The sequence below is a fragment of the Onthophagus taurus genome, chromosome 3 (assembly GCF_036711975.1).
Source record: "Onthophagus taurus isolate NC chromosome 3, IU_Otau_3.0, whole genome shotgun sequence".
NCBI lineage: Eukaryota > Metazoa > Arthropoda > Insecta > Coleoptera > Scarabaeidae > Onthophagus > Onthophagus taurus.
In genome coordinates, this window is record NC_091968.1 from 14,556,004 (window position 1) to 14,572,295 (window position 16,292).

Below are 16,292 nucleotides of genomic sequence, written 5' to 3' on the forward strand. Positions count from 1 at the left end.
CAACGTGCTGAGATAAAAACAAACCGGCGAATAAATTTTGCTAGCGATAATTCAATCGGTTCCTTACTTGGTTTTAACCCTAAAGTTATACCTAAAAACACGATAACAGAATCGGATCATATCGTGAATATAAATAAAACGAATGCATTACAAATTTATTGTAATTTGAGCTCCGGATCGTATACGAATGGACAACCCATGCACGTGTTGTATCATTTCTTCCCGAACGTACCGGCTGGTTTTAAAATAATAGAAGCTCCGCAACAACCGATTTACTTACCTGTTACAACGAACGTGATTAGTACATTAATAGTACGCATACTTGATCAGGACGGTCAGTTGGTAAACTTCAGAGACGAAGAAGTGACCGTGAGAGTGCACTTGAAATCGGTGTGAGTAGTAGGGTATTTAATATGGGTATAGTGTACGACGTTCGAAGAAAAGCACAGGAAAATCTGGGTGATAGAGTAATGTATAAAACGGTACGAAAGGATGTAAAACCTAACAGTAAGCGAAAATCAACTACCCAGTTAACACGCGTCAATCGTCAGTATTTAAGCAACTTAGGTTTTCAACTACTATAAATGGAGTCCTTAAACGTCACGGAGAAAATAAAAGTAGATAACTCGATTGTAAGTTACGAATATCATTCCCATCAACCGTTTGGTTCTACTAGCTTCGGTAACAATGATGAAATTCGTATAGGCATACCCGAAATAGACAATTACACATTGCCTCATGAAAGTTTTTTGTATGTGGAAGGGAGCGTACGTAAACTGGATGCGAGTGGTAAAGCAACAAAAGATGCTAGTGCAACTGCAAAATTGATAAATAATCCTGTAGCGTTTATGTTCAGTGATATTCGCTATCTTATAAATGGTGTTCAAATAGATGGAGTGAGAAACGTGGGGTTAACATCATGTATGAAAGGATACTTTTCGTATACCCCTCACGATATAATAAAGTTGGCGAACGCAGGTTGGAACATGGGCGAGGATCTGCTAGGTCAAGTGGTCCCAACATCCCCTGTAACGGATGCAATAATGGATAAAAATGGAAATTTTGGATTGAGTGTACCGCTAAAGACATTAATAGGGTTTGCTGAAGATTTTAAAACAATTGTGATGAATGTGAGACAAGAGCTAGTGTTAATTCGTAATAATGATGATAATGATGTGCTTGTGAATACGGTAGAAGAACCGTTACAGTTAAAAATCGATAAAGTTGTGTGGAGAATGCCCCATCTAGCCGTAGGCTTACGAGAACAATTAGCTCTAACAAAAATAGCAGGACGAAATATTGATCTGCAAATACCTTTTCGCAGTTGGGAAGTACATGAATATCCTTCTTTACCTCAAACAACAAAGCATTCATGGGCTGTGAAAACAGCTCCGCAGTTGGAAACACCTAGATTTATAATAATTGGGTTTCAAACAAAGAAGAAAGGAAAACAGTTGGCGAACATGGCAACCTTTGATAATGTAAAACTCACCAATTTGACGGTATTCCTAAACGGTGAACGCTACCCATACGATAATCTGAACGTGGACTTTGATAGTAATCGTGTCGCAGTGTTATATGACATGTATACACGCTTTCAAAAGTCCTACTATGGGAAGGAAGGAGAACCATTACTCACTCCGAAACAATTTATTGAAAATTATCCACTGATTGGAATTGATTGTACATATCAAGCAGAAGCGCTACACAAAAGTGGGGTAGAAATACGGATAGAATTTACGACAAAAAATCCGATTCCTGATGGTACCACAGCATACTGTTTAGTTTTACATGATAAGGCGTTTCAATATTCTCCACTAACAAAAATCGTCAAACAAATGACTTGAGTATGGGGAAAGAAGGGTTGGTAGTGTGTAGTTGGATCGGATCCTGAGCCGCATCGCACCCGTAGCTCATCATCCGAAATGTGAGACTTCTATATTCAGCGTAAACAAAAAAAAAAGTCGTAGAGTATAAGTTGTGCGACAGATTTCTACGGCTGCATAGTATGGATAATCGTGTTGATGTACGGAAGCAAGATGTATTCAAATAAAACTCAATACATAATTCTCGATATACAAGGTTTCATGGTCAACGAAGATCAGTTCGTACCTAAAGAATTAGCATCATGTGATAGTAACAAATGCATAACCCACCACGTTTTTCAACCGAGTAGCAGTATAGCTTCATTACCATCTAAATATAGGAATACTGCAAACTGGTTAATGACACATCATCATTGCATCGACTGGAAAGTTGGTTTTATCCATCCAATGGAATTCGACGCCATAGTCAAATATCTGTGTCGGAATGTCAAGAAAGTGTATGTTAAAGGACCTGAAAAAATTAAATTTTTAAGACATATTATTTCCGCGCCGATATTTGCGTTGGAAGGTAGTATCTATAAACTTGAGATGGGTATACCGAGCTGTGCTTTTCACTCGCGACGAAGAAGTATGTGCGCTCTTTCCAATGTACGCCACTTACAAGAAGTTGTCGAAGAGGGGGTGCAAAACAAGGATGCGAAAGACAGTCGGTGACTATAAAGCAGAGACAAGTCGTAATGGGGGATAGTTAAGAGCTGGTTGCGATGGAACAAGTGTTCACTGTGTTTGGGTGTTGGCCACTTACATCTGCCAAGAAAGTGTACAGCGTAATGAAAAAATATGAACAAGATGCCTCATTTGCGAACATTCCAGCTCGTGATTTAAAATATTTACCAACACAGTATTATTTCGATAAAGTACCATCTATGGAATTACGAAGAATTTGGACCCAACTACCGTTCGCCTACCAGCAATCGAAAATGTTACAAATGAAGTTACCGTGTCTTGAACATTATAATAATGATTGTGCGGAAACTCATTTCGATGGACCACCACCACCTAAAATGCATTGTATTAAATGTACGTTAGAAAAGAAATAAATGTTATTTTTTTATCCATATTGATGAGTTTTATTTAAAGAAACCTCTTCACCTCCCCTTCCGCCGCGCGCGGGGGTGGGGCAGGGGTGGGGCAGGGGAGGGGGAGGGGAGGGGGAGGGGGGGAGGGGGGATTGTAACCCCCCTTGAGTCACGGGCGAAGATAAGGTCCGAACGACCTCGCATTCTCAGACAGTATGACCTCCCCTTGGGCCACAGGCGATAACAAGGAGAAAACCTGGACAACCTCGCATTCCCAGACAGTATGACCTCCCCTTCAGTCACAGGCGATAACAAGGAGAAGACCTAAACGACCTCGCATTCCCAGACAGTTGACCGGACAAATACCTGTTCACTAACCCGTACTTAAAGGTAGTGGAAAGTGGGTTACTCCTCACTCCGTGTACAGCAGTCGCTGAGTGATATAGTAGTGTACAAAAGACGATAATTCCTTAAAAAGTGTGTTTACAATAATAACAGATTTTGTTAAAAACTGTGTTTTTCCGACCACGAAGAAATCGCCTTCTGCTAGAAAACCATTTGAAAAGTAAGTTACATCAATACAATTTTTATCGGTTTTCTTCATGTATGTTTGTGATGATTTCAGGTATTAATTGTTATACGCTGAGAAAAGTGGTTCTTCAGCGCATTGCAAACCTGTCAGACGTGATAGAAAACCATTTGAAAAGTAAGTTACATCAATACAATTTTTATCGGTTTTCTTCATGTATGTTTGTGATGATTTCAGACATTAATTGTTATACGCTGAGAAAAGTGGTTCTTCAGCGGATTGCAAACTTGTCAGACGTGAGCGAACGTATAATTTTAATAAAATAATCCAAATTTTTTGTAACCCTTTTGATTCCTTGAAGTCTTTCCCATTATGCTTCACTTAATTGGTAACAGCCACGCTCGTGCAAGCGATAATACCGATGGTATGACCGACCCACTGGTTGCCGTGCTGCCACGCAATAACGACAGTACGAATGTTGTTGAGTCAAGCCTACCGTCGTTACCATTATATTGCAGCGGCAACTTTGACGGTTTGAGTCGTACCATGCAGGATTTCACTACAGACCCACCACTGTACGAGCAAATAATGAATGAGCTCCGGTCACAGCCAGGGAACGACAATGGTGCGATTGTTACCACCAGTCCAACCTTGTCGTCCTACGGCTTAACTCGCATCAGTATGGAGATACGAGAAGAAGGAACATATCAGGAAGTTGTTGTGCCACCTGAACCTGCTACCAATCAGGCCGACGTGGTACAACCACTTCCAGATATTGTACATACGGATGTCACAAGTCAAGCACCTGCTGAAAACCAGGTGCTTGCGGCACCGTCTGTACCAGCGACGGAAGACGTATCCCAACCCTCCGATAGGATATGTGTTTCGCCTGTCTTCTCGAGTGGACCCATACGGTACACATCCCGCCGTATAAAAAAACGCGTCAACTTGTTGTCAAGGGGTTGCGTGAAACAAACTACCCGCCCAAACCCTTCTCCTGCTTCACAAGACTCCTGTAGATTGCTGCGAAACGCATTAGCCAAACCTCCCCGTAACACACGAAGAGTACCTACACTCGCTACAGTAACCAGACCTGCAACGGTGGTTACATCTCCACCAGAGGTGACCATCGACATCCGTGACAGCCCGCCAACTATCACAACTATCCCACCACAAAATGTGGTGTTCCCACCACCTTTACCTATCCCTACTATCCCGCAGAGGCAAAATCTTCCAGCTGTAAATACCGCACATCCCGACCCATGGGTTGATGCGTTTCTGCATTCAACAACCAACTTGGCAAGCAGTCTTTTGTCCCAAGAGGATTTTTTCATCTTGGGCTTGAAACCTCAATTGCAAACCAAAGTGACGACTTTGGAACATCATAAGCGCCACTTCGTGAACGCGTTGAATGCAGTAAACCAGAATCCCACCGTCTGCTTTGCTGCTTCTTCAAACATCCTTAACATGTACAACACCAAAATTAACCTGTATAAGTCCCTTCTCAGGCTGCTGCCTGACAACGGTTAATAGCGTTTTTTTTTTGAAGCTCGTTCAGTTTTTTTGTCTCTTGCAGTGTTAACGTTGCAGGAGTTGGCTATGGAGAGCGTTAATTCGACGATTTCCCGTAAAGACCGTACGTTGCGGTTAGTAGATGTTTTACCAAAGACTCTACTACTAAACGTAATGTACAGCTGGGACATATGCTTCTGGCGTCGAATATCCCGAAAGGGCGATCGAATCAATCTTGGGGAGGTTTGCTTCCCCACCGTGGAACGCTTTGGAAAGAAAATGTCGCAAGGCACCGTACATAAGTTGTTCCACGGTTCTCCGGTTGATTGGAGTTCAACTTTCGGAGTGGGTCTTCAGTATCAAGCAAGGTATGTTTTTTATGAATCACATTTGGGCAACCTTTGCTATCGTTGTCGACGCCGCCTACACCATATTAGTATAACGAACGTTTTACAACTGGATTGTCGTGTGAAATTGCGCTCGAAAATAAAGTATGCATCTTCTGAACGATTGCAGACTATTATTTTAAATAAAAAATATTGGTGTGCGATGTGTTGTCGTGTGTCTTTGTTTCGAGTCTGTTTTAAACCACAACTTGAGGAGGATCAAAGTACTGAGGAATTGTCGGAGGGATGTCTCAGCAACTAATATGTTGTAGGTGGTTTTTTCAAATTTGTACACCATCCTTGTATGATACTGAAAATCGTTCGAATTGATGATATGACAACAAGTTCGCTTCCTTTTCACCTTTTCCGCTCCCATGCTTTTGTTTATATGTATTATTAATTATTTATTTGAATATTTACCGTATCTACTTATTGTTACCGCTCCCATGCTTTTGTTAATATGTATTATTAATTACTTATTTGAATATTTACCGTATCTACTTATTGTTAATTTAATACTAAGTAGTGTAAATTGTACTGTGACTTACACTGCTTTATTTTGTTTAATCACATAACATCTGTATGTGAATAACCCACTGGTGGTTCTACTACATCAACCATACAGATACTTTTGAAATCATGATAATAAATAATTTTGTAAATTTATGTATACCACGTCTTATTGTAAAATAAATATTGTGTAATATTACGCACGCTTTAAATAACTTTCAAACTCAATGTTAACAGTTTATATAGTTAAAGTGTTGTAAACCATTATTTTGAAACAATGATAATAAATAATCTGCTGAAATTTTTTGTATGCTACATTTTATGATAAAATAAACATTGTTTTCTACTACGACTTCATTTCTTGTTAATCTCCCGTTCAAGTATCACCCGTCAGCATGGTTGAAGACGTTAAGTTTGTTAGCCAACCTTTAACACTACCAATCTGTAATCTTCATAACGACTTCGCTGCAAATAAATTTAAACGACATAGCGAATTATTTGGTGGGGAATGTAAACGTGGTTTGATAATTGGTTCTTCGGGTGCCGGAAAAACAAACGTAATGTTAACTTTATTGACAGCTCTCAACGGGTTGCGCTTTTTGAATGTATATTTGTGCTCTAATTCACTCTACCAAATCAAATACGAATTTCTACGACAATTACTTAAACCTATCCGCTCTTGCGGCTATTATGAATACTCAGATGTCGGACGATTTCTACCACCGTCAAAGGTGAAAGAATATTCAATTATTATTTTTGATGATATTGCTCCTACAGAGCAACAGATTATCAAGGAATATTTTTCATACGGTCGTCATAGAAACGTTGATACTTTTTTACTCGCTCAAAGTTATAGCGCCATTTCCAAGCAGCTTTTACGTGACAATTGCAACCTTTTAGTTTTATTTAAACAAGATCTCACTAACTTGAAACATATTTACAACGATCATTTGCTAGGGGACATTACGTGGGATGATTTTGTCAGAATTTGTCGAACTTGTTGGGATACACCGCACGGTATATTAGTTATTGATTTAGATTGCGATAAAAATAACGGACGCTATCGGAAAGGTTTCGATGAGTACATTATACTGTAAAACCATTGACTTTACGACTGCATGCTCAGTCTCTGTGCGATCATTACACTATCACGTTGAACTATGAATCGTAATGTTGCACAACAGTTAATAGCTGCGCGAGAAGATGTTAAACATAAAATACGCACTTTGAAAGGAGATATAAAACAGAAGCAGTCCATTGCCGAAGCTCAACTCGCTCCACTGAAAGAACCTCTGACAGATATTTCCAAAAAATTACAAACTGTCAATTTATTAGCGCTCGACAATAAATTCGGGATAAAACGTGATTTATTTACCCCGAAAAAGGAGCAGTCACCAGATATCTCAGCCTTACTGGCTGACTTGCAGAAACCTTCTAAAGGACTTAAACTGGAAACTCCTAGAGTGAAACCTAAACGTAGAGTTACGTCAACACCCATTAAACCGGGAGCTAGCATGGATGTTTCACCGGAACTCGCACGGAGTCCGCAATTTCTCAGCGACGAAGAGGTGTTCGAGGGTCGAGATACTACACCTGAGGTTTCTGTTCGTGAGTCAGACACATCTTTAGATGTCTACGAGCGGGACGCTAGGGAGCAGTTGGCGCGCATGAAAGAGAATATGGAGGGAATGATGGAACAGACAGTTATTAGAGAAGCTTTAGGGCAGCTGGACCCCTTACCACGTACCTATGTTACGGGTTTAACAGTAGATGTAAATAACGAGTTCGATCAAACTTACGGTGTTCGTGCACTTACCGATGGATTGTATATCGCAAATCAACCAATAACGTTTGACGGGAAAAACATTTTGGTGGGTGAATTTACTTATACAGGAACACCGGGGTTATACGAGTTGTTATTCAAAAATAAACCGGGTAAATTTACTTTACCAGATGCGAGAAATTACAAAGATATCTTACAACGTTCGAATGTACATAAAAGAGATTATGACGCTTCAAAAAGTATCATAACTGATGATGAAAATGAAAAGTTTGTGAACATAATCAAACCAATTTCCTTGGGTCAAAGACCAAATGTGTACTGGGCTCGATATTGGCCAAAACCTAAAACTGGATCAGGTCACTTAAATAAGTTGTTAGTACCTGCTGCAATTAAAGAGTACGAATACTGGGACGACGTGAACGAATTAGTTGATCGGTTGCGTTTACTACTTGCTTCCGAAGCAGCAGGTCATACTGCTCATCATAACGAAATTATATCCCTCATAGAGGAATTACGGGAAGCGCAAGTCATTCGTTAAGGGTATATAAACTTTTTTCTGTTTCTGTGACGCTTCAGAAGCCAATATGCCTTTAAACCGTTTTGGTGAACATGGTTCTACATCTATCGATAAATTTGGTAAGCATGTTCACCACCATGTTATACAGAACCACATAGCAAGATCCGAAGTTCTACAACCTTCATCAACATTTATTTTAACTTTACGTGGTGATGGAGATGTTGATCCAAAAACAAAACTTTATAAAATCACAAACAAAAGTGGAATTACGGATTACATCAATTCTTTCTACGAAGGTATGATAAAAGATGTTGTAAAGTCCGCTCATGTTCAGTTACTTGTTAACGATATCGTTATTAAGTCGCTCCAGGGAGTCCAACTCAAACGCGGAGATACCATTAAGTGTAAAAATAATGCACCGATAGGAGGACTACCTTTTCTTGTAGAGTTGTTGATTGAAGGGGTTGTAGAGTAATGGTTAGTGTTAAGCGAGATCTCGTTAACGAACTACATGCACCTGCGAGACGACATTATCGGCGACGCCGCGTTCTGCTTCACGGACTATTGGATCTTTATCAAGCTGATTTGGTTGAAATGATCCCATATGCGTCGGTCAATAAAGGTTACAAGTATATACTGACTGTTATCAACGCTTTTTCAAAATACGCATGGGCCTTACCACTCAAAACCAAAACTGGGAAAGAGGTTACTCAAGCTATGAAGGACATTTTGCATAGTAAAAAGAATATTACTCCGAGCAACTTACAAACCGATAATGGGAAAGAGTTTTACAATAGCGATTTTCAAAAATTAATGGAACAACTTAACATTAATCATTACAGCACCTATTCCACTTTAAAAAGCTCGATTATCGAACGGTTTAATAGAACCCTAAAAAATAAAATGTGGAAAGAATTTAGTATGCAAGGAAATTATCGCTGGTTAGACTTACTACCCAAATTACTAAAATCTTACAACAACACAATACATCGCACCATTCACATGAAACCTTCAGCTGTTAATCGACGAAATGAATCTGCTCTGTTAAATACTGTATACAATTCCATTAAAGTTGTCGACCCCAACCACCATAAATTTAATGTGGGGGAACACGTGCGAATTAGCAAGTACAGACACGCTTTTGCTAAAGGTTACCAACCAACTTGGTCCAATGAAATTTTCACCATAGCGACAGTTCAAAATACTAATCCCAGGACTTACCTTATTAAAGATGGTAGAGGAGAACCCATTCTTGGAGCATTTTACGACGAAGAATTACAACGTGTGAAACACCCGGATGTATTTTTAATTGAAAAAGTTCTTCGTCGAAAAGGAAATAAAGTCCGAGTGAAATGGTTGGGAATGGATAGCTCTCATAATTCTTGGATTGCAAAAAAGGATGTATTATAATTTTTACACTAAGAAAATAAAAAACTTTTTTTTTAATTTCGTTGATTTTATTTCAAGTAACCTTTTTAACAACCTACTTTCTACTTTATATACAAGTTTTGTGATACAAGCAAGTATTTTTTTTTTTTACAAATTAACTGATCGCAATTTAACTAGCCATACATGTTTACGTTTAACAACTCCAATAAGTTGTCCAAAAGATCTTCCCTGCGTAGATCTTCAATAAGATAGTTTCCCCAAGCTAACGTATGACATCCATCCTCCATCACGTAACGTTTATCGTCATGTGCAGAGAGCGCCACTTTATTCTTTAGTTCTGTATACATCGTGTGATAGGAGGAGCGAAAGACATACATCTTTTTTCGCACAGAACCTCCATCTTCGATAATCCGTTTATATTCTGAAACACTTAAGTTTTTATCGATAACATACTTTTTCACACCCTTGGCACGCTTGACAACTCCTTCCAAAGTGTTAATACAATAAGCTTTAGCTCCTGTACCATAAAACGATGTTAATATCGTATTTGGGTACTCATCTTTCATTTTTCCAACTATCGGCGGCCCTGGAGGAATATTATGTCTGTTGTTTAACTTGTAATTAGAGGTATCGAACATCTCTATATTTTCTTTGATATCCTGGTATACATTCTCAGTAAATATTTCGAGAATTAACGAATCCGTATCTGTATATAACAATAATACGTTTTCACCATATTTCTCTTTTAAAAAATTATAAAAAAAGTTATAAATGACCGCTTTCGACAATTCCAGTACGCTAAACCCTACATACAGAGGTTTGTTATATTTGACCTCCACCTTCTGCATTTCAATGGCTGCCAAATTATGGCAGAAAATTTTCGATGACTTGAAAGTCGGCTTTGCGATAAGAGCTTCTGCACCGGGTCTCCTGTAACGATTCTCCCAATGTGACACTAATCGTATATCGACTCTATTTTCAACATTTTCCATCGTTTTCCCATACACGATATTATTCATTTGTTTATAATGATTTTTCCCAAATTCATTCGTAGCATTCATTCGTTTCTCAGAGTTAAAATCGATATATGGTTTCATCCACGGCGATTGTTGAAATTGCAATGCACGGTGTATTTTGGTTAGCTTAAGACCTTTTTTCACACATTCACGTAGGTTTACATAGTGAATTATGTATTTCGATTTATTTTGTAAGTTCGCAATCAACTTAGGATGCTTCGATCCGGGAGCGATTATGTTTTCGGGACAAAACGGTAGATCATCATGCTGGTTGTGTAACCTTTCGGGATACTCCAAATCCACTTCAAAGACATAACCAAGGTGTTCATCATCTAAACACTCCACATCTATATCTGCTATTTCTTGGTTCGACAACCATCGAAAACCGCCTGTTGGTAATTTACAACTCATTGCATACCCATACAAATTGGTAGCATCCAAGTATAGAATATATGATGATGGTTTTTCCGGGTTAAAATCGTCAAGGAACTTGTTGTTTGCTATTGCAGATCGTTTTACACACATACAGAGACCGCCTCTAATTCCTTTCTTAAAAAAGTGTAACATGTCAATGTCTGATAACAATTCTAATTTTACACCTGTCATTTTTAACAGAGCATCCCACCCAAACCCGGGCGCAGTATAATAATGGCAAGGATCCAGATTGTAATTCTCCAAAGATATTGTCCTGAAATTTTCAAAGACGTCAGTCAACATTAACACATCTGACGTCAAATACAGGTCACTGTATTCTCCCAACGTTGTACACTTAAATTTATTCCATACAGTCTGTGCTCTAGAGTATTGTTCCTTTGAAATATTACTTGAACTCAATATGTCGTAAAACTGTGTATGATCAGGCAATTTACTATACTCCAACTTTTCAAACGAATCTACGAACGAATATGGAAATACACCTTTCTGGCGCATCAATCTAAATTCTTCAGAGTCTTTGAATTTTTTTTTCACTTCCACACAATCCTTATCATCCAAATATGAAACCAACTTTTCCAAAGAACTCGCCATAAATCTAAACGAGTCGACGAATCTTATTTTCATAAACACTTTGCGTTTCTTTCCCTTGTTATCGGTTGTTTCTCCGACAACTATTTTTTTGGAAAAAGAAATATATTTTTCTTTGTTTTGTGCTATCACCTCTACTTCCTCCTTGTTTAGGGCAATACTTTTCACAAACATGTGGGCATCGTAATTCGACAGGTTGTGGAAAAACACAGGGATAAACATCGGTAATTTATAATTTATATTGCAGACGGAATGCGCAGGACCCCTATACAATCCTGTCAAGTGATCGTGATCACACACTTTCTCTTCTTTGTTTATTGGTTTATCACAAATGTGACATACGGAACTCAGTTCATGTACAAATTGGTCCAGACAGCTTAGCGGTATCATATCCTTTGTTTGCCTCAAATGTTGTTTATAGATCTCTATTACATCCTTCTCCAATCTTATAATAAATTCCAGAGCAGCGTTTCGCCCTCGGTATATTCGGAATTTCGATAAGTTATCATCGTAAGCACACTTAATGTAGTACGCAAACGCGTATGGTTCGTGTTCAAAACATCGGGCCGTATATGGTTTATTATCATCGTAAACTTTTCCTTCTTCGGGCGTTAAGGGTTTCAGAATCGCCTCGAAATCGGCGTACACCACAAACGGAACTTTCATTTTTTTTTCAAATCCTTCAAATTGTAAAACATTTTCCTTTTCTAGATGTCCGAACTTATTCACTTTTATTTGTTCGCTTGGTACTGTTGCTTTCACTTTTTTACAGTCATCCATCTGATGTCGTACCAACTTGTCTTCAGTTGAAAAGTATTGCAAACAACCCTCACAAATATATCTTTGATGTTCATGAGTCGATGATTGTGTATTTATCAGTCGAGATAAGTTTTTTATCCAACAATAGTGGTTATTCCCGAAATTGTCGCTGACTACTAATAAGTTTACATGACGCTCCCGTTTCTGTTTACATATACATACAGTTACAATATCATCTACCATTTTCTCTCCATTATACCAAGAATTTATACCATAGACGTTAATTGAAATGTTATTTTCTTCCTCAAATTTTGGTATGTCTCTGATGGGTACTGGGAATGTTACGCAGTCAAACTTTAATTCTGTTTCCCTATAATCTGGGTATGATGATATTCTTTGCGGTAAACCTGTGGGTTGGTACAGCGCGGACATCAGTGCCCAAGCAAAGCACTTATTATCGTTATTTTGCACATTTATTACCGCTCTCTTCCCTTTTATGGATGTCGGTAAGTCGATGTAGCTCGATGCTCTTGTAGGATTAAACTTGTTACAGTTCACTTCAAGATATAATATTTCCAACAAGGTCCAACCTGCAGTATTAACGCCTTTAGTTTCGCATTTTACTACTTTTCTATTCTTATACTCTTACCTGAGTCCCGTTCTTGGAATTCCGACATTTTCACCATAATCTCGTCCATAAAGTCCTCGTATGTTTGGTACAAGTCTACGGCTACTGTTATAATTTTATTTTTTGTGTTGAATGATTTGATTTCCACTTCTTCCTTCGTATTTATGAAATACAATCCAAAAATTTCCGTATTCACTTTTAAACTACCATTTACATTCCTCACGGACTGTATCAAACTGATAACTTTTTCTCTAATTCGGTTACTGAATTCCTTCATGTCTACGTACTTCCGTTCATGATCGCTCACTCTAAAACTACATATTTTATCTCCAAATATCGAATCTATTTTTTCTACACCATCATCTATTATTACGAAGGCTTTCTGTTTATGTTTGTTGCTGCGCAGATGTGAGGAATAACATTGTCTGGTTACGTGTTCATCACATATTTCACACACTATAACATCTCCTTGTTGATCCTCTTCCACCTTTCGACGTTTCCCAATACATGCTGTGCGTTGATGTCTCACAAGATTATCTGGTCTAGTAAACTCTTTGTAACACACGTCGCAGGTCAACATGTTCACAACACTCTTACTTCAATACTGTTGAACACGATTTTCTATCTGCTATTTAAAGCATACCTCCTCCGAAGTGGGGTTTTCAATGAACTCACGTCGTGTAACCTTCATTTCAGGTCACGTACAAGGTCAATGTCATGGTCACAATTAAGGTTGACTTCAAGGTCTCCGTTGAGGTCAAAGTAAAGGTCATTGTTCAGGTCAAGGTTACTGATCAAGGTCATGGTCACTAAACGTGATCTTGACCTGAGGTGAGCTCAAAGTAAAGGTCATTGTTTAGGTCTAGGTTACTGGTAAACGACCCCCTTTGCAATAGCCGATTCTGGAACCTCCTCCCAGAACCTCAGGGCAAGGTCAAGGTCAAGGTCACTCAACGTGACCTTGGCCTTGACCTTGACCTGAGGTTCTGAGAGGAGGTTCTAGAATCGGCTTTTATCTACTACTCTCCTAAATATCACAAATATGGTCAGCAAAATTATCGGAACCAAAAGTGATAGAAAGTTCAAACATGGCTCAGAACGGCGTATAACGTCATAATATCACGTTTTGGGCACATTTTGTTTTTTATCTCCAACATGGTTCAACATGTCATTTGGCTCCTAATTATCACAAATATGGTCAGCAGAATTATCGGAACCAAAAGTGATAGAAAGTTCAAACATGGCTCAGAACGGCGTATAACGTCATAATATCACGTTTTGGGCACATTTTGTTTTTTATCTCCAACTTGCTCCAACATGTCATTTGGTGCCTGAATAACACAAATATGGTCAGCAGAATTATCGGAACCAAAAGTGGTAGAAAGTTCAAACATGGCTCAGAACGGCGTATAACGTCATAATATCACGTTTTGGGCACATTTTGTTTTTTATCTCCAACATGTTTCAACGTGTCATTTGGCTCCTAAATATCACAAATATGGTCAGCAGAATTATCGGAACCAAAAGTGATAGAAAGTTCAAACATGGCTCAGAACGGCGTATAACGTCATAATATCACGTTTTGGGCACATTTTGTTTTTTATCTCCAACTTGCTCCAACATGTCATTTGGCGCCTGAATAACACAAATATGGTCAGCAGAATTATCGGAACCAAAAGTGATAGAAAGTTCAAACATGGCTCAGAACGGCGTATAACGTCATAATATCACGTTTTGGGCACATTTTGTTTTTTATCTCCAACATGCTCCAAGATGTCCTTTGGCGCCTGAATATCACAAATATGGTCAGCAGAATTATCGGAACCAAAAGTGATAGAAAGTTCAAACATGGCTCAGAACGGCGTATAACGTCATAATATCACGTTTTGGGCACATTTTGTTTTTTATCTCCAACATGTTCCAATATGTCATTTGGCCCCTGAATATCACAAATATGGTCAACAGAATTATCGGAACCAAAAGTGATAGAATGTTCAAACATGGCTCAGAGCGGCGTATAACGTCATAATATCACGTTTTGGGCACATTTTGTTTTTTATCTCCAACATGCTCCAAGATGTCATTTGGCGCCTGAATATCACAAATATGGTCAACAGAATTACCGGAACCAAAAGTGATAGAAAGTTCAAACATGTCTCAGAACGGCGTATAACGTCATAATATCACGTTTTAGGCACATTTTGTTTTTTATCTCCAACATGCTCCAATGTGACATTTGGCATCTGAATATCACATATATGGTCGACAGAATTACCGGAACCAAAAGTGATAGAAAGTTCAAACATGGCTCAGAACGACGTATAACGTCATAATATCACGTTTTGGGCACATTTTATTTTTTATCTCCAACATGCCTCAATATGTTATTTGGCCCCTGAATATAACAAATATGGTCAACAGAATTATCGGAACCAAAAGTGATAGAAAGTTCAAACATGTCTCAGAACGGCGTATAACGTCATAATATCACGTTTTGGGCACATTTTGTTTTTTATCTCCAACTTGCTCCAACATGTCATTTGGCGCCTGAATAACACAAATATGGTCAGCAGAATTATCGGAACCAAAAGTGATAGAAAGTTCAAACATGGCTCAGAACGGCGTATAACGTCATAATATCACGTTTTGGGCACATTTTGTTTTTTATCTCCAACATGGTTCAACATGTCATTTGGAGCCTGAATAACACAAATATGGTCAGCAGAATTATCGGAACCAAAAGTGATAGAAAGTTCAAACATGGCTCAGAACGGCGTATAACGTCATAATATCACGTTTTGGGCACATTTTGTTTTTTATCTCCAACATGTTCCAATATGTCATTTGGCCCCTGAATATCACAAATATGGTCAACAGAATTATCGGAACCAAAAGTGATAGAAAGTTCAAACATGGCTCAGAGCGGCGTATAACGTCATAATATCACGTTTTGGGCACATTTTGTTTTTTATCTCCAACATGCTCCAAGATGTCATTTGGCGCCTGAATATCACAAATATGGTCAACAGAATTACCGGAACCAAAAGTGATAGAAAGTTCAAACATGTCTCAGAACGGCGTATAACGTCATAATATCACGTTTTAGGCACATTTTGTTTTTTATCTCCAACATGCTCCAATGTGACATTTGGCATCTGAATATCACATATATGGTCGACAGAATTACCGGAACCAAAAGTGATAGAAAGTTCAAACATGGCTCAGAACGGTACATAATATCATAATATCACGTTTTGGGCACATTTTGTTTTTCATCTCCAATATGCTCCAATGTGACATTTGGCATCTGAATATCACATATATGGTCGACAGAA

At 38.6% G+C, this 16,292-nt stretch overlaps 3 protein-coding genes across 5 annotated transcripts; 2 read left to right on the plus strand and 1 right to left on the minus strand.

The window, feature by feature from the left end:
- The first annotated feature begins 584 nt into the window (after window positions 1–584).
- Window positions 585–1,847, plus strand: LOC139429450 (uncharacterized). The gene has a single exon (XM_071195212.1). The coding sequence runs from the start codon at window positions 585–587 to the stop codon at window positions 1,845–1,847; it is 1,263 nt and encodes a 420-aa protein (XP_071051313.1).
- A 1,205-nt stretch (window positions 1,848–3,052) lies between these two features.
- Window positions 3,053–6,194, plus strand: LOC139429376 (uncharacterized). Of its 3 annotated transcripts, XM_071195078.1 has the most exons (3): window positions 3,053–3,470; window positions 3,531–3,611; window positions 3,672–6,194. In XM_071195078.1, the coding sequence occupies exon 3, from the start codon at window positions 3,807–3,809 to the stop codon at window positions 4,962–4,964; it is 1,158 nt and encodes a 385-aa protein (XP_071051179.1). In that variant the 5' UTR covers window positions 3,053–3,470; window positions 3,531–3,611; window positions 3,672–3,806; the 3' UTR covers window positions 4,965–6,194. The 3 variants fall into 3 exon arrangements, with proteins under 3 accessions (XP_071051179.1, XP_071051178.1, XP_071051180.1); XM_071195077.1 differs by having other exon boundaries at window positions 3,531–6,194; XM_071195079.1 differs by lacking the exon at window positions 3,531–3,611.
- Window positions 6,195–9,704: 3,510 nt separating this feature from the next.
- Window positions 9,705–13,805, minus strand: LOC139429451 (uncharacterized). The gene is made up of 2 exons (XM_071195213.1): window positions 12,979–13,805; window positions 9,705–12,919 (listed from the first exon to the last, which is right to left on the minus strand). The coding sequence occupies exons 1-2, from the start codon at window positions 13,535–13,537 to the stop codon at window positions 9,705–9,707; spliced, it is 3,774 nt and encodes a 1,257-aa protein (XP_071051314.1). The 5' UTR covers window positions 13,538–13,805.
- Window positions 13,806–16,292: the final 2,487 nt, after the last annotated feature.